This window comes from Rhopalosiphum padi, chromosome 2, assembly GCF_020882245.1.
Source record: "Rhopalosiphum padi isolate XX-2018 chromosome 2, ASM2088224v1, whole genome shotgun sequence".
Taxonomy (NCBI): domain Eukaryota; kingdom Metazoa; phylum Arthropoda; class Insecta; order Hemiptera; family Aphididae; genus Rhopalosiphum; species Rhopalosiphum padi.
Genome location: NC_083598.1, coordinates 34,509,815 through 34,533,751, shown reverse-complemented (window position 1 = coordinate 34,533,751; position 23,937 = coordinate 34,509,815). Strand labels below are relative to the sequence as shown.

At 26.9% G+C, this 23,937-nt stretch overlaps 3 protein-coding genes across 5 annotated transcripts in view; 1 reads left to right on the top strand and 2 right to left on the bottom strand.

The window, feature by feature from the left end:
• The window catches only part of LOC132923441 (kelch-like protein 17), a 49,284-nt gene extending 40,338 nt beyond the window's left edge, over positions 1-8,946 (bottom strand). Inside the window, exon 1 of the mRNA XM_060987433.1 lies at positions 8,587-8,946. Within this exon, the coding sequence (XP_060843416.1) occupies positions 8,587-8,635 (49 nt within the window). The 5' untranslated portion in view covers positions 8,636-8,946. The remainder of the gene's footprint in view (positions 1-8,586) is intronic.
• On the bottom strand, positions 8,764-19,459 carry LOC132923442 (uncharacterized). Of its 3 annotated transcripts, none has more exons than XM_060987435.1 (10): positions 19,379-19,459; positions 18,479-18,582; positions 18,286-18,407; positions 17,301-17,402; positions 16,284-16,417; positions 14,809-15,316; positions 14,427-14,648; positions 12,206-12,361; positions 11,937-12,092; positions 8,764-11,810 (listed from the first exon to the last, which is right to left on the bottom strand). In XM_060987435.1, the coding sequence occupies exons 2-10, from the start codon at positions 18,537-18,539 to the stop codon at positions 11,685-11,687; spliced, it is 1,587 nt and encodes a 528-aa protein (XP_060843418.1). In that variant the 5' UTR covers positions 18,540-18,582; positions 19,379-19,459; the 3' UTR covers positions 8,764-11,684. The 3 variants fall into 3 exon arrangements, with proteins under 3 accessions (XP_060843418.1, XP_060843419.1, XP_060843417.1); XM_060987436.1 differs by lacking the exon at positions 19,379-19,459 and adding an exon at positions 19,036-19,166; XM_060987434.1 differs by lacking the exon at positions 19,379-19,459 and adding an exon at positions 18,656-18,779.
• Positions 19,460-19,579: 120 nt separating this feature from the next.
• LOC132922080 (2-phosphoxylose phosphatase 1) lies at positions 19,580-21,909 on the top strand. Its single transcript, XM_060985405.1, has 3 exons — positions 19,580-20,257; positions 20,326-20,496; positions 20,571-21,909. Exons 1-3 carry the CDS (start codon positions 20,167-20,169, stop codon positions 21,773-21,775), a joined length of 1,467 nt encoding a protein of 488 aa, XP_060841388.1. The 5' UTR covers positions 19,580-20,166; the 3' UTR covers positions 21,776-21,909.
• The last annotated feature ends 2,028 nt before the right edge of the window (positions 21,910-23,937 follow it).

Here is a 23,937-nt window from a genome sequence, read left to right as displayed (position 1 = left end):
AGTATAAAACTAAGACTAACCCAAAACAAAATCCAAAACCATTGAAACATATCAGTTCGATTACCATACGCCCTAATAAAAACAAATATAATTAGTAATTACATATAACACGTACTATGTAAATTATTGTATGTTGTAAATTGTGTACAATATAAAAACTACTATCAAGTCATGTTGTGTGTAAAACGAAAAAGATACTGTCAGTCCAGCACGCCCAATAAACTTTGATCGCGTGATCGTTGCCTAATATTTATACCTACATTTATATAGTAGCAAAAATAATGTTCGTAATTATTATTATACAGGAAAATAATATACAACCCTGCAGTGGTCTACTCTACTACAATTTCAGAAAGTTTTTTATTCAACTAGATCTTTGAAATATAAAATTACATTAGTGAGTTAGATATTTTCAGAAAAAGAAATTAGCCAATATTTCCGCTATAGTTTTCTAATACAAATTATCTCTACTTGATATATTATTATAAATCTGAACTAAAGATGAATAATACACACAATAAATTATTATAAGACGTTGATTTATTATGAACGGTATATTATAAAGTAGAAGCATCATACACGCGGAAAAATAACAAAATAAAGTAATGACCAATGACCATTATTAATAAATAGACGTGTTTTAGTATATTTATAATACATATCTTTACTAATCATTATATCCGTAGTTTCAATTATTTGGTAAACTTATTTTAAAATCCTTTGTGGCTTGCTGTTATAAAAAGATCATATAATACAATGTGTACATAAATCTGTCATAAACGATTTCAATAACAAGTAATTAATAACGACAAGATGTTATTTTATTTAGTTGTTATATTATATGCTTATGATTTATTAGTTATTAAATTGTACACTACGCACTTAAGTACTTAACTAAGAGATTATATAGATAATTATAATAATTCATATTTCATACGTCATTTAATCATAACTATTAAGTATTAATATTATTTGCATGTTAAAATACGTATTGAAAAAACACAAAGACATATATCTATATTCTCAAGTTTAGCGCAGGAATACGGGGAAAATGTAATTTAAAAACGATTTAACGCAAGGATTTCAAAGCAATAGTGTTTTTGGCGGTCCCATAGATATCATCTATTCATACATTATCATATACACCGCATATCGACTAGCGGCGAGGAGACAATATAAGATATATATGAATTTACATGGAAATAAGAACAACTATATTCGTGAAGTAGTAATGAACAACGATAAAAATAAATCCACGTTTCTGAACTGGAAATCTTTTTAAAGTTAATTCTATTAAGATTTAAAGCGTATTACGATCGGCTGAGAAACTTTTTACAACGACGTTTTTTGACGACCCGAAGTTTTATTTACATTTGTTTCGGTGAAATTAAAACAACAAATAAAGTCTTAAAAAAATGTTATAACACGTATTTTGTATAATATTTTGTAGTTAAATGACACATGCAGTGACAATCAAATCATTACTATTATTAAACACCTTAATTGGCTTAATTAGATAAAAGCGTCAGCGGAAAAGCGACAGTCGACAAAGGTGGGATTTAGAATTCATCCGGAAAAGTAAATGAAATATATAGGTTCCGTGAAAAAGGAAAATAAATGTAAACGTAATATTCACACCATCGTGTTATGTGGATTTTTATACGGGTTTTTAGATTACGAAAGAGATGCTCGCGGGATTCAACAATATCGCGATTCGTCGTATTGAAATATTTAATGGGACGCGCTTTCGTGAAAGCATTTAAATTTTAAATATATAAAATAATGCGTTATTGTCGTTGTTCAAAATATCACGTCGTCTTGACAATATTATGTACTCGTGCGATGAATGCAAGCCGTCATGCACATACATATTATAGCTTATAGGCTATTTGAAAATCGAGTGTCCGTCTACACAATATTATAATAATCGAGAGACCGCACTGCGCGTAATTCGTGTACCTGCCCATTTAGCGAATATTATCAATTATTAAACAGTGCCGCATTGCCGCGCAACGAAATGGCTGAAAATAGTTTCCACCTATTATAGTGATGACCGACTTCCAACGATCACCTGATGTCATCTCCGCTGTTTATTGTGGTTCCGTGTGATGTATAAGCATAATTCGAGTCTATATATATATATGTCATATGTATATCAATAGTTCAATGGAAAACGGAACCTTAAAATAACGTTTTTGCCGAAGCGGCGGATTATAAGAGACGTCGGAAATTCGGCACGGACCACATTTTCGGCGATTCGTCATGTCCGCGATTTTTTTTATTAGAAAAGTGATATAAAAACGAGCCGATAAAAGAATAAAAAACTAGAAAGAAACTGTGAAAATCCGCAACTCGTAGCGTTTATAATAATTGTTTTTGCTATTGTTTGTCGATGTCATCGGAAAATCAAAAAAGGCACGTTATAATATACATCATACATGTATATATCATACAATTATTCGTAAATAGAATAACAGCACAGAAACGGTCAATATTGTTAATATTTACATTACAAGTACACATAAGCACACGCGTATTTTAATTAATCTAAACAGTTTTTTAGGCATGGCGACTGAATTTATTTCTTAGAGGTATCATAACGGTTTTTAGTCACCAGAATGGGCACTTATTATATTTTCATTTAAAAAAAAAAACCTTTATTTTATTACACAATTATTACTATTATTATAAATATAATAGTTAAATAACACTACTACAGGGCCACCTAACTATTTTTAATATGCTTGATATATTTTAATAATTGTCTTATCGTTTCATTGGAACAATTGGAAAATTGTAGTTTGTATACAGCCAGTACAGACACAATCACTTTTAAATTTGAGCAATTTGTAAACGATTTTGGATTATCTACGTATTGTAGTAAATATTAACTTTTTATGTATTAATATACAATTTTAAATTCTTTAAATAAAATTTCTGTGGTGATATATGAATATAAAATACAAATTCTTAACTTAAACGAAAGTAGTGGTAGTGTAACGTAGGTTTTAACTTGACGATTTAAACTACATTTAATATAAGCTATATTCATTAAAAAACAATAAAACAAAAAAGTATATAGGTAGTTATTTTCCAAATGTTACCGTATTATTTTATAACTATAGGTACCTACTATAGTCAATGTGGTTTTAGTATTTTATAGGTTTATTAGTTATTACTTATTAGTATTATTACAATAGGCTTATTTTATTTAACTACTTTATAAAATATGTAATATTAATAAATGTTAACTAATTCGCTAAAATCATGAATCCGATAATAAATAAAAATATTTTTATGTATATATATATATATATATATTAGTTATATTATTTTTGTATTATACATGATTTTAAACATATGTACCTTTTTTTCTTTCTTTTTTTTATGGGAAAATTTACAATCTATACAAAATATACAATAGATACAATAAATAAATTTGAGGGAAAGAATCAGGAGAATGATGTAGGTATATTTTTATATAGGTATATAGTGTATAAATTATGATAAGTTGTAATGAGAATATAACTATTGTCTATTGTGATTTGATTAATTATTTATTAATTATTATCAATCATTCAATTTTCCTTTTTCTATATTGAAATATTTATACAAGGTAAAATCAATTGATTAGGTTTTAATTACATTACATAACGGAATGAACAAACTCGAATACTATAGGTAGGTATATTATCTAGTGTATTATTGCTATAAAATAAAAAATCAGAATGATGTAATTATCTTTTAAAAAAATACTATAATAATATATCGAATATTGACGACCAAAGTCAATTTCCTGGATTATATAAATCAATACTTATATACATTATTTAAAGGATAATAACTATGATAAATAAATGTATTAAAAAAAAAAATATGTTATTATCCAAGTGAAACGTTAAATTCAAAATACCATAATAAAGTCTTCACTTTTTTATGTTCCTTACATTTTTTTATTGACTACGTACCTACCTATGACGATTGACGAATTTAAACTAAGATTTATATACAAACTGAAGCTTATTGTTTCAGAATAAAAAAAAATATCAGAGGGATAGAAACGTTAAAACAATGAACAATTGAATTCATCGAGTAGGTACTAAAGAAAAAAATGGGTGTATATGTACTATATATACGTCACATATTATACAATTGATCAATTTAAAAAAAAATGTATACCTATTACACTTTTATTTTAATATTTAATCACTCAAATGCAATAAAAGAAAAAAATATTTTCATAGTTATATAGAGCACTTATAAATATAGAATAAACTGATGATGCTGTATATCATACACGTATAATTTGCGTTCCAGTTCCCTTATTGTCAAGTTTTCACTTAGGAAAATGGGCACATGCGTGAGTGTTCCTGCCTATAGTGCCTATACAATATATATAAAATATTAATGCGTAACATGATGCATGTATATTGTATATATATTTTACAAATCCTGGAACATTAGTTTTGTCATCGAAACCAATTCAGAAAAATAAAACGTTTACCCGCGTGTTTGTGGTATCCGGTCATCTTGCAGAAACAATGATCCACATTGTTACACGCACGATAAATGAACAAAACCACCATGTGCACTCCAGAATGCAGTATAAAATGTAAATTGCACATTAACTACAGTTGCACAGCAGTCTATGCAGCTGTGCTCGTGCACGACAGTAATATATTATCATGTACCTACCTAGATATCTATTGTATATACGATGGATTTAATTTCGTGTTTAAACTTATGTAGGTATAGTGAATTGAAGTTTAAACGTTATTCTTCCAAGTTTGATGGTTCGTTTCTTTTTTAAATTTGGTTTTCGTTTTAATTTAAATACGCTTGTGTCTTTGTACAACACAGTATTGTATGTGATCAATAAATATTAGGTTTATATACAAACGATGCATGGTATATTGGTATACAAAATTTAATCTGGCAATTCCGAATCGGAAATTACGAAGGTCATAAAATCCCACATTTCCGGCCTATTGGTCGTCGGGACTTTAATTTCCGACGGCGACGTCCCGAATACAGTTTATACTTAATATTCTTTCCTCTAAATTATATTGATCAATGTTTCAGAAAATAAATAATAAAAAATTGTAAATAAAAAATCTGTACACAAAAGTTTTTTCAATTGTATAACCGACGATGGTATAGATTTGTAGCGGAAATGGCAATGCGCCTAATCTTATAGTAAGTCATTATATTTAACATTATGATAAGTGGTGACTAAAGTCTAAATGAGTAGGTACTATGGTATTTATGTCTGTCAGCATATTTATGTATTAGCCGATTAATTAAATACACTAACTTGGTGTGTCAATAAAATGGAACATCAATAATAGTTGACCCGCAAGAATAAATACAATTCGGATAAGTATATTTTACATTAAATATCAATATTTATATTATTATACCCTACTTTATAAATTTTTAAGTGAATTAGATATTTTGTAAAAATAAAAAAATATCCGTGTGATAACTGTCTATATTAAAGATATTGATAAATATTATAATCTATTAAACTACAATTAATAAATATTAATTACCTAATGTGCATGTAATCATATACAATTGTATTAAATAGTTATTGCTTTCCTGATAAATATAGAAGTTGTGTTATTCATAGGTATATTATAAATTATGGCCGTAACCCATAAGATAAAATTCATTAAAAAATAACCTTTAGCCATTAGGTGAAGCTATGTAGGTATTATATATTTCAAACAATAAGATGACCGATACTGTGTGAAATTTAAAAATCGAGGCCAATACTACGTGGACTGATAGATTCTATGTTACAGTGATTTGGACATACGTGTTCATATGTACAGAACACTACAATAGTACAGTACCATATAAATGTATAATTATTAAATTTTTTTTAGAAACTAAACCTTAAACAACTCAACAAACTCTACAAAATTATTATCATTCATCTAAATTAAAATTCGTAGGTTTATGTTTAAGAAAAAAATGTTGCATTTCGGTTCGTTATATTTCAACAACAAAAAAAATTTGCTAATTAATTTCTTTAAATTTATTATATACCCGTGTAAAGTGAAACAATATTTATTATTTATTATTAACAAGCTATTGAGCGCTTGGTGTTTATTATTATCTTTAGAAAGCTAAAGAACAAGTCAGATATGGAATATTATTATATTTTACTGATAATAAAAGTGAAATAAAATGTATTATTTTTCAAAATGTTATGTTACAATAAAGAGTTTCATTTACAAATAAGTATATTTTAGCTTTCCAATCTTTTGAATTGACGAGAAAACCTTCGTCAAACCAATAAGTGTAAGGCGTGGTAACATCATGTATTCAATAATGATATCATGCAGCTATTTATTAACGGCAATCGTTTGTAAAATGTTTTATAACTTTATTCACCAAGAAGGCAAGAGAGTTGATATAGGAACTCTCCTCCGAAAAAATAACCATGCGAGCACTATAAAGCAAGTGCGAGTGCTTATATACAATTCTTAATCAAATAAGAGTATTTTTTTAACTATTAGTGCCATTTTACCATTATTCATTTGGCAGATTTGACGCGTGAATTTTATGTATTTTATTTTTTTATATTTTGTTAGTGGTTACAATTAAACGATTTTATATCATTTAGCCAAGTCATAAATTAGAATCATAACAAAAATTATGATAATTTAATTATATCTTGCGTTCTCTTTAAACGTTAATTTCAATAGAAGACCATGCCAGTACACATGCCATCACCGACACAGCACACTAATCGAGACAGGAGAAAAGTATAGTATGAAATATTATAATACATTTAATAATCAGAGCGGTAGCCAAGTTACAAGTCCGTATAAATAATAACCAGATGAGTTACTGCATCATATTATATTATTTTCGCTGTTTTCGATAGAAATTTTCTGTAGAATCCTAGCGATTTATTAATTGACACTAGCGTATGAATCGAAAAAAAACAGAAAAAACCCGAACTGAATAACACTGATACACGTGTTTTATTAATTGTGTTAAAGAGCGTTTATGTCAAGTTTCAAGTAAATTAGACCATATAAATAATTCAATAAATATTATTTCACAAAAAAACTTTTCCATCTTCTTTCACCACCTTAAGTGTTATTGAATTTCTAAGAAAACTCCTTCTAAAACGATTCATGTACAATATAAAATCAATACCCTTTCTAAATTTCAAATTTATATTCACGCTGTTTACTTTCAATCACATTCGAGTAGTTGTTCAAAAATCCTGTCCTTAGCTAGGATTCAAATTAATTTCATACTTACCGAATTTCATCAAAATCAGTTCAGCTATGAAAATATATTAATCTATAGATAGGTAGTATTGGTACTTTTATAAACGTTAAATTAACTGGCCATACCAAATATTTGATAAAGTATTTAGCGATATCGATAAATACCCCCGATAATAAAACCCATTAAAAATAATTGACAAATGATAATAATGCACCGTCTTCAGAAGATCTTATCGATTTGCACCGTTAAGACGCATGTCGTGTATAAAACTATCAAATCAATTGAAAATCAAACACAAAATAGGCATTTATAAATAAAAAATGCATTTAAAAGTAAAAAATGTAAAAAAAATACATCTATCGTCTTAAATATTAGATGTCACATATTTTTATATAAAAATTATTTTTCTATTATTGTTACTAAAAAAAGGCTTTTGCCTTCAAATTCGAACCCTAATAATAAATAACTATACTATTTAGATATGAATTTATAACGTACTTACTAAGTAAAATATTTACAGTAAATCATCACTGTCAAAAATTATTACTTGTCTTATCTTTATTAATAAGAAAATATTTTAGCTAGCCCTAACCGAAATGTTAAACGAGCGAATTATCTTATAACGTATATGCAGTAGCAACTAATATTAGCTAAATAAATTTGCTAAGTAGTATATTTCACACAGTTTTCATTAGACGTAAATATTATAATAATAATTAATAATATGATAGCAACTAGCAAGTATACAGTCTTTAACTAGGTACATTTAGTATAGGTATAAATGTATAATAATTAATAATTAAGTGCATAATATTTTATAAGATGGACGTAAGTATATGAAGTGGCTGATCCAGGATGAAATTTTGGAAGTGTGTGTGTGGGGGAGGAATTCTAAAAATAAATACTACCTATTAAGTAAAAAAAAACCTAGTTGAAAAATTAGATAGGTACACTGTACACATATTTTTTTTAAACAAAATTATACATAATTTGCCGCCATTTTTCTAGAAGACATATTACTCTGTTTAATATTTTATTGTATAAAAATGTTAAGGGAAAGTGGATGTCAACCGGTCCCCCTGGATACACCACCTCAGGTTTCCATAAACTGACATGTCAATTATCAACTACGAATAATTCATAATATTATGTAGATTATGTATTTAAGAATTTACGTATCTATAATATAAAACTACACTATTTACACTTATATTAAATATAAGTAATATTATACACGTTGCGTCGTGGAAATAATGCGTAAGCGGTCCCCACGACGTCGTCGATTCAAACAAGTAAAAAAAAAAAAAACGTAAGAAAAGCGTCAGCACTCACTTTGACTAGTCGAAGACGTCGACCACGCGCCCGAGGATGTGGTGGCCATGTCTGTGGGAAAATTCGATGGCGGTAACCTGGAAAAGCGCCCCCAGTTGAAAATTTATCAAAATCTTTAAGGAGGGTGTGTTCGACGGTCGGTAGACAGGTGGTCTAAACGCGTCCGAAAATCTCGTCTTCTGTTTGGACCACAGTTCTCTGTAGCGACACCTCTATCCCGAAAAAATAAACGAAATAATTAAAAAAATAACCCTTTTTCGCGGTGGCGCCTAACTATAAGCACGAACGCTGTTAACTACAATGCAAAGTAGTACTGCACCAACGGTAGAACGGTCCGGACGACGGCCACGCGCTCACAAGTCACAACAGGCCGCGCACACGAGCTCGTCGACGGTAGACGTCGGCAGCCGCCGCCGCGTCCCTTGACCCGTGTTCGATTGAACGCCGAGGCGATCGCATCCGACCGTGGCCGAACGGATAACTCCCCCTTCCACTATCTCTCATCAACAAAACGCACAAATTTTCCGGTTCGAATGCGAATTTCCTACGCCTCTGCTGGCACTTTAGTTACAGCCCGTGTTGTTATTACAAGTTATTGTAATATTTTTTTTTTTAATTAATCAAAGTTTTATAGCAGAGTAGTTTGTCATCGTCAAAAGTTGCACCCTGAGAAAAATGTTCATTTTGAAAGCCCTCTTGTCGACCACTATTAATATGCATATCTTTAGATTAATTTTGATGGTTAGGTAACTTACACTATTAGTGTAACACTAAAAAATGAAATCATTACAGACAATTACAGTTTTGAAGGAATATTTATATGAGTTTCGTAAAATATAGACTGTATGGTGTATAGTACTTACTACCTAGTGGGACAGATAATTTGGTCAGATGTTAGAAGTGAATAAAATACCCTCACACTTATATTATTGAGATCATTGTAAAATGTAGTAGTAAATTAAAAGTTGGACAGAATAATAATTTATTTATTAAAATAACAGACACGAGACACGACTAATTTAAAAAAATTATAAAATACAACTTAAAAGTAATGTACTTGGTTTACCTAAAAAGAGTATAAAGTATAAAGAAGTTGTATAAAAATATAAAAATTTATTTGAATAATATACTATATCAATATAAACATATTTCAGCTGTAATCAGAAATAATAATATTTTATGAATTTTGATTAGTTACATCATAATTTTAAATAATTTCAATAATTTTAATCATTTACATTTTTTCCATAAAAATAAATCAATAATCAACAGTAAAATATAAATTAACCATTAACCCAAGATGTAATGACCAAAAAATAATATTATATAAATAAATACATTTAAATATTTTGAACACTAAGGAGTTAGATCCTAGTCATAAATTCATAATACTATAGAAAAAATTAATAAGCAGGTCGTGACTTCGTGTATAACTTAATTTAACTTAATAATAATTGGCACTTTTATAATAATAGGTATATAAATCAAAATATAATTAATTTCACTAAAACATTTATTTAATAACATATTGGACAGGGAAGTTTTGACCCAGTATTCTACAATGATAAACCAATAGTAATAACTATAATAATCAATAAGTAATATAGTTAAATATTCTACAACATCCCCCCCCCAAGCTAAAACATTGATCCAGCTCAGTATGTTACAGAACACTTGCATATTATGGCCAGTCCAGTCCTACCCTAGAATAAGACTACAACTACAATTAACTCTTTTATTTATAGTTAGTATCTATAGTTATTGATTAAAAGTACTAGTACTTATAATCAATGCTATAACCAATTCAAACTTAGGTTCAAAACTTTTAAAAACATTTTTTTATTTTTAATATTTATTATTTATAGTTGTTTTAGTAAACAATAGAGCTTTTGTAAAAAGAGGCTCATTTCAGATACACTCAATGACAGTGGCGTAAATTGGGTCCAATTTCTGGTGGTGCAGTAGCATATTCTCAACTTATAATTATTTCCAATACACCAATAATCCAACTTCCTAAGTAAAATCCTTCCCTATAAACTATAATCTATTTTCCCATAATATATTTCTTTAAATAATAAATACATTTTGAATTATTTTAGCAGTAAAACCTTTATTATTATATTAATAAAAAAAAACAGTCAAAAATGTTTTTTATTTATTTTAAGTTGAGACGACATTCTCTTTCCCTAGATCCCGAATCGAATTCATCAATTTCTTGGTCCAAATTAATATTATTCTTTTTTTCGAGCTGCAAAGTAGCTAAACTACTAAGCCTTTTTTGACCCATAGTTGTTTTAAGGTAAGTTTTTAACCTCTTTAAACAAGAAAGATCTTTCGCAACCTGCTGTATTAGTAGATATTGTTCGGAATATTTTTAACGCCTCTTTTAAAACCTTTTTGAATGTCATTTTGTTTTATGTATTCTATTTTTGATTCTAATTTGTCAGGTACTGAATTATTACCATATTTTTGATTTTACTATTTTAGAATATAGATAAAATAATAATTTAATGCCTATTGCCTAATACATGCACGAAAATTACAATTTTGTACCTGTTTATATATTATTATATATTTCAATGGTTTTCTGGTGGTGCAAAAATATACCTTTGCACCACCACATTTTAAATGTGGTGATGCAAGTGCTGCATTTGCACTACCCAGTTACACCACTGCTCAATGAGAAAGTCTATTTTATATGTCAAATGTGATAAAATCAAAACAAAGGAATACATTAATGGATGGATTTCTGCTTCTTTTTCATTAAAACCAACAAAATCCAAATCTAATATTAACATAATATCCAGTGATAGATAAGAACACTGAACAAAAATTAAATATAAAATATGTAGGGGGTAGGAAGTTCAATTGTCCTATACAATAGATATAAAACAAAAATCCATTAAGTTTGGAATTTTTTCTTAAATTTCTGTTCACCTTATTTTTTTTTTAAATGTATTAACTTATTATTGGCACATGAAATTTTCTTGAAACTTTAATTATACCATTTTGGTAAGTGAGCCAAAAATGATTAGGTACCTTGCATAGTGCATAGGCCAACATTGTTTTAATTTTTATAATTATAAATACTACTAGTTTTAAGTATTTTTAAATTTTTTTCTTTTCATCTTTTTATGTTTTGAAGAATGGAGTTTTTTGAGAAATTTTTTTTTGATGATTTTTATTTTTGTTTTGGTTTTATTTTCAGTTTCTTCTTTGATTGTCTAAAAAAAAACAAATACAAAAATAGGAAATGAGTTAAACATTTACTAAGGAAAGTAAAGTCCTGAAATGTGATAATCAGCTTAATTAGTTTTATAAAAAACCTTTTTAAATAAAATTGTTATTACCTGTTTATTATGATTAACATTTTCTATAACATCCATATCTAATGTTTCTACTTCTAATACAGTACATTGTTTGGGCTGAATATTTTCGTGAACTTTTTCCATAGCATTTATTTTTGGATTACTTTCAATTTTGTTATTGATTGCCTTACTGTTTAACTAAAAATATTTATAATCATAATATGATGATTAGAAAAATATTACAGTTATAACTACTTAAAACATTTTTCTACTTAAAAACTTTATAAACTAGTAATTTAAATCTAGATTACCTTATTATTAGATTCTTTTTTAACACAATTATTAATGTCTGCATCAAAACTTTTTAATTTAAGTATAGGACTCCGACAAATTCTATTATTATGCAAATTGGTTGTTTTACTAGTATCTTGTATGTTACATTCGTGGTTAACTGTTTTACTATTCATCTAAAACATTTATAATATCAGTAATATATAGAATTATAAATTACTCATCTTAAAATTATTCATCTGATAATAAATCCTTAATAAAAATACATTTTTTTAAAACAAAAACATTTCAAAAAAAATTCAATCAAACTCTAGGTAATTGTTTTTTTACAAATCAATGGAGTTCCCCAGGGGTCAGTTTTCTGTATAACCATTAACATTATTACAAAGAACATCCCTTTTATTGCCTAATAGACCCATTACGCAAATGATTTCAATATTTATTGCTGAAGAAACAATTATAGCAACAATTCAAATCCACTTACAATGAGTCATTAACAAACTAATCAAATAGACGAAGCCATCAGGTTTCACCCTCTTCTCTGAAAAATCACAATGTATAGTTTTTACACATAGGACATAGATAAAATCATAATCTACTAAACATAAAAATGAGTGAATAACAAATAATAAATAATAATATCAAAATACTCGTTATTACATTACAAATGTTTCTGGGTTCAAAGTATTAATTTCTTGAAAAACCCTATTACTTCATGTCTTGGTGTCATACAAATGTTATCCCATACATGATGTAGGTTTCATCACAGAGGTTTTAAACTCATCATGTTTTGAAAAAATATATATATAAGTCTATAATCCTATCAAAACCTGATTAAATATCCTTTATTTGAGTATCTACACATAAATCATTAATAAACATCTTTATATAATTCATAACTCAGGATTTTGCATGTCAATTGGTACTCATCACTTAAACCCGATTCCCAGTATTTAAATTTAGCTGATATATCTCTACTCAACACGAAAAGACTTAAATTGACATGATACCAGACACAGAAATTTCACAAAATTAAGACAAAGTCGAAGCCTCAGTAATATGGAAAAACAAGGAATTTATGTATTAATTCTCCAGCTCTAGATTAGTTTTAACAGCAGTCTATGTTCATAATAAAAGAACATCATCTCCAAGACACAATCATTTTCACAGATTCTCCTAAGCACTATCCATAATATTAAAAATTACACATAATCCATTAGATCAGTGTTTCTCATAGTGTGGGTCGCGACTCGCGGCCCACTGGTGGGTCGTCAGTCAATTTTTGGTAGGTCGCAAACAATTTTTTGAATCATGATGTCAATGCTGTTATTAACCATAACAGAAAACAAGCACACATTTCGCATTCACCTCATTATTAAAAGAACATTTGTAAAAATAAATTGATTATAAATCTATAAAATACTAAATACATATTATAAATGTATACATATTATATATATAATTATAATACAAATTTTGATTTTTAAAACTACTTTTTGAAAAGTGACACCATGTGGGTCGCGAAAGATTTTTCGGGGGAAATTTGGGCCGCGGTACTAAAAAGATTGAGAACCACTGCATTAGATAATATTATATTAATCAACATATTCGAAACAAAATTAAACTCTTTTGGATCCTTGGACATTCTAATACCTTAATAGAAAATGAACTTGCAGACTTAGCAACTAATCTAACTCCATTATCATAGTTTTTACTAATCATCTCTTTCAGGGACATACAAATGCTAATAATAATTAAATTCCAACTAAAATGGTGTCAGAAATGTACCATGTACTCCACAAAATTAAACACAACACCGACATTTTGATATTTTCTATTTAAATATCTATAAAAGTTATTAAAATAAAACTTATAATTGGACATACTAAAATCTCTCACAATTACTTAATGGCCATTCAAGAACCCCCGAAATACACAGCCTGCAATGAAGTCTATGTTACAACAAATCACATAATTGCAAAAAATAACTTATCAGTTATCACCCTTAATTCTTATTTTCATTATTTCATACACTACGAATGCCAAATATACCAGTACACCAAACAACCTCAAGTCAATCTCCAACATCATGAAATTCATTTTTACTGCCAAAATATGTACACAATATCTTTTATGTATACAATTTTATATGTAAATATATAAGTTAATAAAAATAATTTATACACCCAATGGTTTGTGCTACTGATTCTTTAACAAAAATAAAAACAAATTTATAGTTACCTTATCTTTATATTTGTGACCAGCATAATGTATTAGAGTTTCTTCATCAAACCTTACTAATTGTACTCTACATTCTTTTAGTGAAATTTGAGATACATCATTTGAATTTAGAGGAAATGTGAGATTTAAATTTTTTTCCTGTTGATTAGTTTGTGTATCCACTAATTTATTTTTGGAATTAAATGAATCTTTATTATTAGTATGTTTACTAATATTATATTCCTAAAAATATTATATCTTTGATAAAATTAAAATAATAGTAATAAATAATTTTAAATTTATAATAGTCTGTTACAAAATCAATGAGAATACTACTAAATCAATTGTTATCACATAAAAAACTCAATATTTATTGATATTTAGGACAGAAGTTCATATTTACCTTCTTTAAAAAATATTGGTCTTCAATATTTTTGTCCATTTTTTCCAATAAAACACTGCATTTTTGTTGTAATCTGTTTTTTGTATGTTCTGTTAAATTATCTATTCTATGGGGATCTTTAGAGTATTTTTTTGAATCATTGTCAGTTGTTTTAAATAACATACCATTAATCAAAATTGATTTAATTTTGTTATTTAATGATTCAATCATTTTATCATTGTACAAACATTGGGAATCTGATATAAGTGAACAAGTGTTAACTAATATTTTTTCACATAATTCACCAAAGTTAATAAGACATTGTTCAATATTTTTTGTTTGTAATTTTTCATATCCATTTAACAATGATCCAATTTTTGAATTTAATAAATTATTTAAATTCAAGACTCTAATTTGATAAATATCGTCTTGAGTAAAATTTTCATTACATGTTGCCGATTTTATTATGAATTCACGTAAATTTTGTTTGTTTTCAGACTCTTCGCCATTTAACAAAAGCCTAGTACCTCTAAAATTATTATTAATTAATACATTTTATATTTATACAAATGAGAAACAATATATATTTTTTTAAATTAAGATTAAACATGTTTAATTTTTAAAAATCTCATATTAAAATTTGTTGTATGCCGAATCATATAAATATATAAATACATTACATTATTGCTATTTGAAAAGTATAAATATTTATAGTTTAAGTTTAAATTAAATTAAAAAATAAAGTTTTTTTTTTATGTGGCCCAAAGTTTTATTGTATATTTCTAAAATTTTAATAAGGTTCCAATGTACTTACTATGGTTCTATACTGAACATATAATTATAATTTCAAGTATTTATTTAGCCTTTGCTTTATATACAAATATATACATGTAATTTTACAAACATTTAAAATGGAAATAAATATTAGATAAAAATTAATTTATAGAAGTTTATTTCAGTACATTTCTAATAAGTTATTTTCTAAATAAAAATCAAATGTTAAACATTTAAAAAACAAATTTTAATTCAACCATTGATTATAAATACTACTGCTAGTATTTATAATCAATGATTCAACTAATGAATATTATGAATTTAATTATATTTTAAAAAAATAAAGGAAATTTTAAAATGATTAAATAAAATTGAAACCTATCAAAACTTAGTATTATTATAAATTTAATAATAGTTGCTTTATAGTTAATAGATTGTTTATATCTATTATACATCTATTATACTACTTGAACAATTTTCAGACCTGAACCTAATTACCATTTGACTATCCCATGCATCCACAGTTTTTAATTTACATTTTTTATTTTACTTAATAGCATAAAAATTATTATTTAAAAACGTTTTTATTGCACTAAATTGATTGCCCAATACTCGCATACACATCAACCTATATGATTCTATTTTTGTATTAAAATACAACATTTGTTATAAAATAATACTAGATTTATAATTGATAATATTTATATTTTTTTTCAACTTACAGTTCCAGTGAAAAACATTTTAAAACTGCAGCTGCTTGAGATCGAAGACTCCATAAGACACTTGATGAACAGCCTAAACAACGTTTTAAATTTTTTGAACGTTTTGGCTTTATGTAGTATCTATCCATACATCTCTAGAAAATAAAATAAAATTTAATATATTTAGTGCGTACTAACAGTTATAAATTTATAATAATAAAACATTTTGTAGTCGATTAAGTCAATGTAATGTAGGGATAGTGCTTTAAAGATCTAAGTACTATTGACGGATAAATATCAGTATTTTATTGAATATTGAAAGACATTTTGCTTATGCATATTACATTATCATTTTACTATAAAGAAAAACAAACAATTATTTGTGGTTTTTTAAATAACAATTTTAATTAGTGTGTACTGTACTGTATAATCTACAAAGGTTGGTGTGTTATTATTTATCCATATCATATTTAACATAGGATATTAGGATGTAGTTTAACAAATTAATTTGTACTTATGACATTCTGAACTAGTCATTTTGAAATTGAATTTGAATTGAATAATTCTTTTTATAGTTAACATTTGCGTTACGACTAGAAACAGTACACGAGTAGTGCAGCAACATCAATATTAAATTAAGTTTGTTTTTCAATATATCAGCTTCAATTATTCCAATAGTTGGAAAAAATTTGATAATGAATAATAAACAATAATAACGATATAATTGTGGAATTGTATGTTTGAATTTTGAGTAAAAATAATTTATAATTTTGAAGTATAGTAGGTATTCTGTTTACATTTTATTGAGATATTCTGTGGACCAATGGAATGAAGTTATAAGCCGGTATTGGGATGTATATTTACCCTAGTATGGCGTTAAAACTTAAAACTTAAAATGCAACGTTTCATAAATTATAGTTTAGATTGATCTTTTTAATTTTAAAAGCTTATACAATTTGTTTTGGATAGCTTAAAAAGTATCAGTTGTTAGCAAGTAAAGGGAAACAAACAATCGAATGACCAATTAAAAAAGTTTACCTTACACATGTTGCTATTACATATTTTACACGTCTTAAGTTTGGTTTTGAGTGAGCATAATATACATCCATTTTTTGAATCTGATAATTTTTCAAAACAATTCTGGAATAATAAACATAGTTTTAAAGAGCTAAAATTAATTTACTTTTATCATATTTTTAAAAATCATTCAAGCAATTACAAATAATATAACTTTAAAAATAATTATAATAAAGTTTTGTTACAATAAAAATTATTAATAGTCAGGGGCAATATATTGGGCAAGGGTGGTCAAGTGCCCCCTCCAAACATTTGATTTTTCCCCTCCATTGCTCCCTAACAATTTAATGTTAAAAATATGTTAATACCTAAATAAAGAAATTGTAAATCATTATTAATATATAAAATAATATTAATTACTTTAAAGAGTTTTTAGACTTAAGTTATATTATTTGAAGTTTAACTGTTATATACAAATTAAATATGCTTTTTTTTGCACATTTAGAAATAAAAATACCTAATATAGTTAATACTAACTGCACACTTTCTAAAATCTCATACATTAAAAAATAAAAAAGTTATGTATTGTAATTGTTACATATAAATAAAAGAAAACAAAGGAAATTTGAAGTTTTACTGTATAACATTTATGATAATAATAATAATATAGTAGGTATATTTTTTAATTATTTATTTAGAAATTAAAAATATAACATATTATACCCAAAATATTTTTAATTTTAGCAATACTTTCCTGAAAATATGGTAAAAACAAATTAATGGGTGATTGAGTAGCCATACATAAGTGCTCCCCCAAAAAAATATCTGGCCCCGCCACTATTAATACTGCTGTTTATTGTTTGATATAAACTTTTAAAATTCTCAATCTTGACATATATTATAATTTATATTTTATAAATCTGAATAAAATATTTTTAAGTACTTACTAAATATTAATGAACAATAATTATAGGTAGATAATTAAATTCATTTTAGAAACACTTACTTTACAACAAAGACATAAAAATTTTTTATGAAGCATAATTTTTTTATTCATGATGATATTCTGTTTTAAGTCTGAATTACAAATAGAACACCAAATAATACTGTTTAATACATCTTGAGCATCTGATAAATAGGACAAAAATTGTAAATAGTATTATTAAATTACATAATGCTTTAATTTTTTTAATACTTACGTTTATAATGATTGTTTCTGTAATTTATTTCTAAATTATCGGGAAGTAGAGTATTGTTCATTTTGTTTTTATTTGCACTTTATATAATTTAAATATAATATAATCTAAGACAAAAAAAGATACATAATTAGTTATAAGTAGATTATCATTTTTTATTTTAAATTCACACTATAGTACCGTCAACCAAAATGGTGATTTGGTTTTGAAATTAAGCCTTTCTGATTCTGATCTTTATTTTATGCTAGCAAATTAAAAAAACTTAAATTGTTTAAAGGTTCTTTTGTAGACTGTATTTAATGTTTTTTACTATAGTGCTAGTTTATGAAAATTTTGATTGTCTTTGAAAAAAGCATAATATTACAGCATAGTAAAAATTTATATTTATAATATAGAATGTAAATTTTGATTTAGTATTTAGTGTTCAATTTTTTTCTAATAAAATCACAGGGTTCATTTGTATAAGAATAGATTAATAGAGTACCTATTAATCTGTTTTGGTTGATCTATTAAATATAAATCTATTATCTATATATAGATGTAATATAAAATGGAATTACCTATATATGTTAAATCTATAAAAATAATAGAATATATTGTATGGTGTTAAATCCCACCAAAAGAATTTTTTATAATAAACATAAATTTTTCAGTTTTTCTATGTAACCAATAATAGAAATGTAACACTGAAAATTAAGAACTAAATAAGAACAATAGTAAGTAAGTACATGAAAATCATAAAAAGTAATTTTACAATGAACAAATTATTTATTAATGAGTGTATGAAAGATATATTATTTGTCCATGGTAGATGATCTACACAACTACACTTTAGATCTATATAAATACATAACATGTCATGAGAATCTCATTTTTATGTAAAAGATTTTCATGAGTACTTACTAAAATAGGTAAGTCAGTAAGAACATTTTTTTATACATCTCAATTTATCAAATTATTTTTTTGATATCATAGAATATTCTGATTTCTGATCACAGCACATATATATATATATATAATAAATATGTGCCACAGGATGAAAATATTTACCATGTTTGTTTTCATCGGTGTGATAAGTGATAAAAAACTAATTGATAAGCAAAAGGAAAGTAGGCAACGTATTCACTATTTACACAGAATATTGTGTAATATTAATTTATTCTGTGGTAGGTACCTATTTACTATATAGTGTTAAATTATTGTATACTCGTCTATGAATAATATCAATAGTATATCATTATTCGATTAATACTGATGCGGCTTTAAGTGAGCATAATGCGTATTGCGAATTGTAAAATTCAAATTCTAATTTTCAGTCTTAGTTCCACGAGTAACATTATGTAGACGCTCTGAACAAGGATAGAAATTTAGAACTTAAAAATTACATATTTTAGTAAAAATGTTAAGTTTGTTAAGGCTATCTATTTTCACCGAAGATCATCTGAAAGACAATCACACGACATAAAATGCACTCGTATTATATGCGTGCAACGAATGTGGCTCTAGGACACGGAAAAGCAGGAAAAGGCATTCCTGTTTGCCAATTAAGTAATGTAATTTATTGGAAACTGACAACGTACCTAACGTTTCTCACCATCATTAAAAGTGAGGTGTGACAATAGGAACAATGTGAATGCAAGTATTAGTGGTAGGCTATTCCTAGAAACAACTGCACACTTGAATAAACAGTCATGGCTAACGTTCAGGCAGTGACCGTCAGAAATATGGCCCGCCACCGATATTTAGTCTACTTGATCATATGGCTGTGCATTCTTTTCCCAGGTGACATTTTAACAGTCTGCTAGTTGATAATTTTGCATCTAAACTTAAAACTGGTTTAACTGTTTCAGTGTTGTATTTCAAGATTTCTGATCGCCCTGTTCCTGATAATAAGACTGTAAACACGTCCGAAAACTCTGCACTCAAGTATAAAAGACCAGTGTCCAGAATCGATTACAGTGAACTCACTAGAGTGTGTAATCCTCCCCACATGATCGAACGTGGCGATGAAGGAGATATTGGTATTTATATTTATTTAAAAATAATATATATTACACAATGGCTCATTTAACTGTTCTAATATATATGTTTATAGGCTTGCTAAACAATAGCCTTACAATTCAAGGAGTAATAATACTGACTAGACATGGAGATCGTGGGCCAATGAATCATGTTCGGAATATAGCTGATATAGACTGCAGCATGGAACCTGATCAGGAGTTTAATGGTTATACAAAATTTTTACAAAACATATTCTTCAACATGTCATTACAGTTTTTAGGTCCCTTTCATGGGTACCCGTTATATCCGCCACAAAACAATTGTTCAATAAGTCAACTCACCCCGATTGGTGTGTCCCAAATGCTTAAGCTTGGACGGACCCTACGTTCTGTGTACCACTCTTTGCTTAGTGTTTCTAATTCTGATGACATAATAATATATAGTACCAAGTATAGACGTACATTCCAAAGTGCATTGGCGTTTATGTATGCAATTCTGTCACCTGATGTACTATCCAAAGTCACATTCAAGGAAAGTGATAGTTACAGTTATTGTTTTGATCATTGTGCCTGTTTTAATGTTAATAACTTTCAAATGAAAATAAAACAGTCATCTGCAAAACGGTTAAAGAGTCGGAGAGTAGTAGAAAAAATGCTCAAGCGCATACATAATATAGTACATCTGATGTCCAGTAGTGTACGGGTAGACCCTTACTTACTAAGAGATTCTATTATGACATATGTGTGCCATGGAGCACCGTTGCCTTGCTATCAGGATGATTGTATAACACATGACAATGTTAAACAGCTTTTCAACTACATAGACTGGGACTTAGAACGTTATGCTAAACATGGGCTGTTGAGAAAATATGGACTCTTAAAGTCATATGGTTTTGCATTGAATATTGCAATGAACTTGTTGAAAATGGTATCTGAAAGTAAACCTCGTTTGGTCCTATATTCGGGTCATGACTTGACCGCTCAGTACCTATTAGCTGCCTTTGGAGTTCTCAATGCCCAAACCATGTCACCACACTATGCTTCTCGCCTAGTGTTCGAGGTGTATCGAAACAACACGGTTGACACCACTTATCCTGGCAGAGACTTTTACTTTAGAGTTATTTTCAATGGCAAAGATGTGACCCAATCAGTGGCTTTCTGTAAAAACCATGCAGGTAGCTGGACAGACTCATTAATTTATCTGTGCCCAATAGAGTATGCTATTAGGTTCATACATGACGATTATTTTACCACTTTCAATGCTTCTAACTACAAAGAAGCATGCGGCACTCGTTCTTGATTTGTAAACACTATTATATTATGTCCTTCTTTTGCTAAAAAAACCACTAAGCTATGACATTATTTTATAAGCATTTATTGTTGAAATGAAATGATAAATATTAAATAAATATTGTTTTTTGTTACCTACCATTATGTTTAATAATTTTATTCAATTTGCTATTACGTTGAGTACTAATTGAACAAAATATTAATCTGTGAAATACATATCAGAACCTTATTATATATGATAATTATATGCATAATACATTTAATTGTATAGTATTATAGTGCATTAGTGTAATTATAACAGTTACAAATTACTAAAATGATCTATAATAATATCTATATGTAATTTAGCTGCATTAAAATATTGCACTGTATAAATATGTTATTATTATTAATTCTAGTCACACTTGTCTTTCTATTAATTTTTTTTCTTTATTGTTCTATATTTTAATTTTTTGTATTAATGTTGTATCAAATTACTATTTTTTTTATACCTTTTTATTTATTGGACATAGATTTATTAGAATGTTTATCAAAAAGACATTAGATTTTTTTAGTTTATGTAACAGATATGATGAGTATTACTGGTAAATATATATATTATTTAAATTATATTTTTGTATAGACAATAAATTATTAATTTATTATAATATATATTATATACCTACAATTATTACTCATTAATCACAATTTAACAGGGTTGTAAAGAACACTTATATGTATCAAATGTGTTTGAGTGAATAATTGAATACATTAAGAAAAAGTATAAGGGAAAGTTTTCATGAAAATCCAAAATTTCATTGATGGGGAAGAGGAAGAACATGACACGTAGAATTATTCAATCTTGGTGGTTGCGGTTGACTGGAGAAAAGTTCAGGGGCAGTAATGCAACATAATATGCTGCTCCTATGGGCATGCATATGGCAAACTCTATAAGGATCATTCACTATGCACATTTACACGACTTGCTTAAAATCACTTAGAATCCTTTAAACTGGTCGGTATTGAATGCCTCATAAAATATAAATATTTAAAATGTTCAATCTTAATATCTAAGAGTTGTAAATATAATAAAGTTACTATCATATGTTGCTGTTAGTGTAATAATTCAAAAATATTCGTGAGAACTTGACATTTTTACATATAGAATTATATTATTACTATACCAAATAAAATGTTGAAAATATTCATATTAATTTTAATCTATTGCTTATTTACACGGTATTACTAATAATAAAATTAAATGTAATATAAATTTCTCCTTCTATAATAAATCGTACATAATTACCCTATCGAAAATTTAAATTATCTATAAATAGCTTAAAAAAGTCAAATTATTTTGAAAATTTAATCGTAAGTAGATAACGCTAATATAAACATCTGGTGAAAATTTCAAGTATTTACAATGCTTCATTTTGAGTTACAGCAAAATAAAAAAATCGATTTTGTCGAAAACTGGTTATGCATAAAAATTCCCGTTTTTCCGTTACTTTTTTAGGGTTTTTCACGCTTTTAAAAACTTCTGGACATTTTTTACTCTTGACCCCCCCCCCCCTCAAAGTACCAACTATAAATTCATTTTCCTTTTTAAATATGGGATAAAGTCAAAAATCAAAGCACTATTACAACTCCAAAACGTAATGGCTGACACAAAAGAACACACATCATTGTAAAATCAATACATTCATCACTCCGTTGAGAATCTAAAAATCGTGTGTTATACAATTTACAGTACAAAAATCCGGTTCCTCGTTCAAAATAATTTCAAGTTTTTCTTTTATCAATTATAACAATAAAACAAAATTTTAATCTTGTTAAAAACTGGTAATGCATACATTCCCGTAAACAATATTAATTTTAAACTTTTGACCACTGAAATTATCAATTAAATACAATTTTCTACCTCAATATTTACATTGAAACACATGAAAAAACAGATATTTGTAAAACTTAATTATAATACTTACGTTTATCGCTCCATCTAAAATCTAAGATATTAAAATTAAAAATAAATAAATAAGTAGGTAAATATAATTATTTATTAAAATTTAATAATAAGTGAAATTCTAGAAATATTTATGTTCGGTTCCTAATTTGTATGTTAAAGTGTCGGTTCGATAATTTCATTTAAGGTCATTCAGCTTACTTTACTTATAATATAGTCATTCACGTTCA

Excerpts from the sequence above, each read along its gene's own strand:
- LOC132923442 (XM_060987435.1), bottom strand. The coding sequence starts at position 18,539 with ATGAACAATACTCTACTTCCCGATAATTTAGAAATAAATTACAGAAAC. Across the intron at positions 18,408-18,478 it reads CAGAAACAATCATTATAAAC|ATGCTCAAGATGTATTAAAC; the intron begins GTAAGTATTAAA and ends CCTATTTATCAG. Across the intron at positions 14,649-14,808 it reads ACCAATATTTTTTAAAGAAG|GAATATAATATTAGTAAACA; the intron begins GTAAATATGAAC and ends TAATATTTTTAG.
- LOC132922080 (XM_060985405.1), top strand. The coding sequence starts at position 20,167 with ATGGCTAACGTTCAGGCAGTGACCGTCAGAAATATGGCCCGCCACCGA. Across the intron at positions 20,258-20,325 it reads GCTGTGCATTCTTTTCCCAG|TGTTGTATTTCAAGATTTCT; the intron begins GTGACATTTTAA and ends TAACTGTTTCAG. Across the intron at positions 20,497-20,570 it reads TGGCGATGAAGGAGATATTG|GCTTGCTAAACAATAGCCTT; the intron begins GTATTTATATTT and ends ATATGTTTATAG.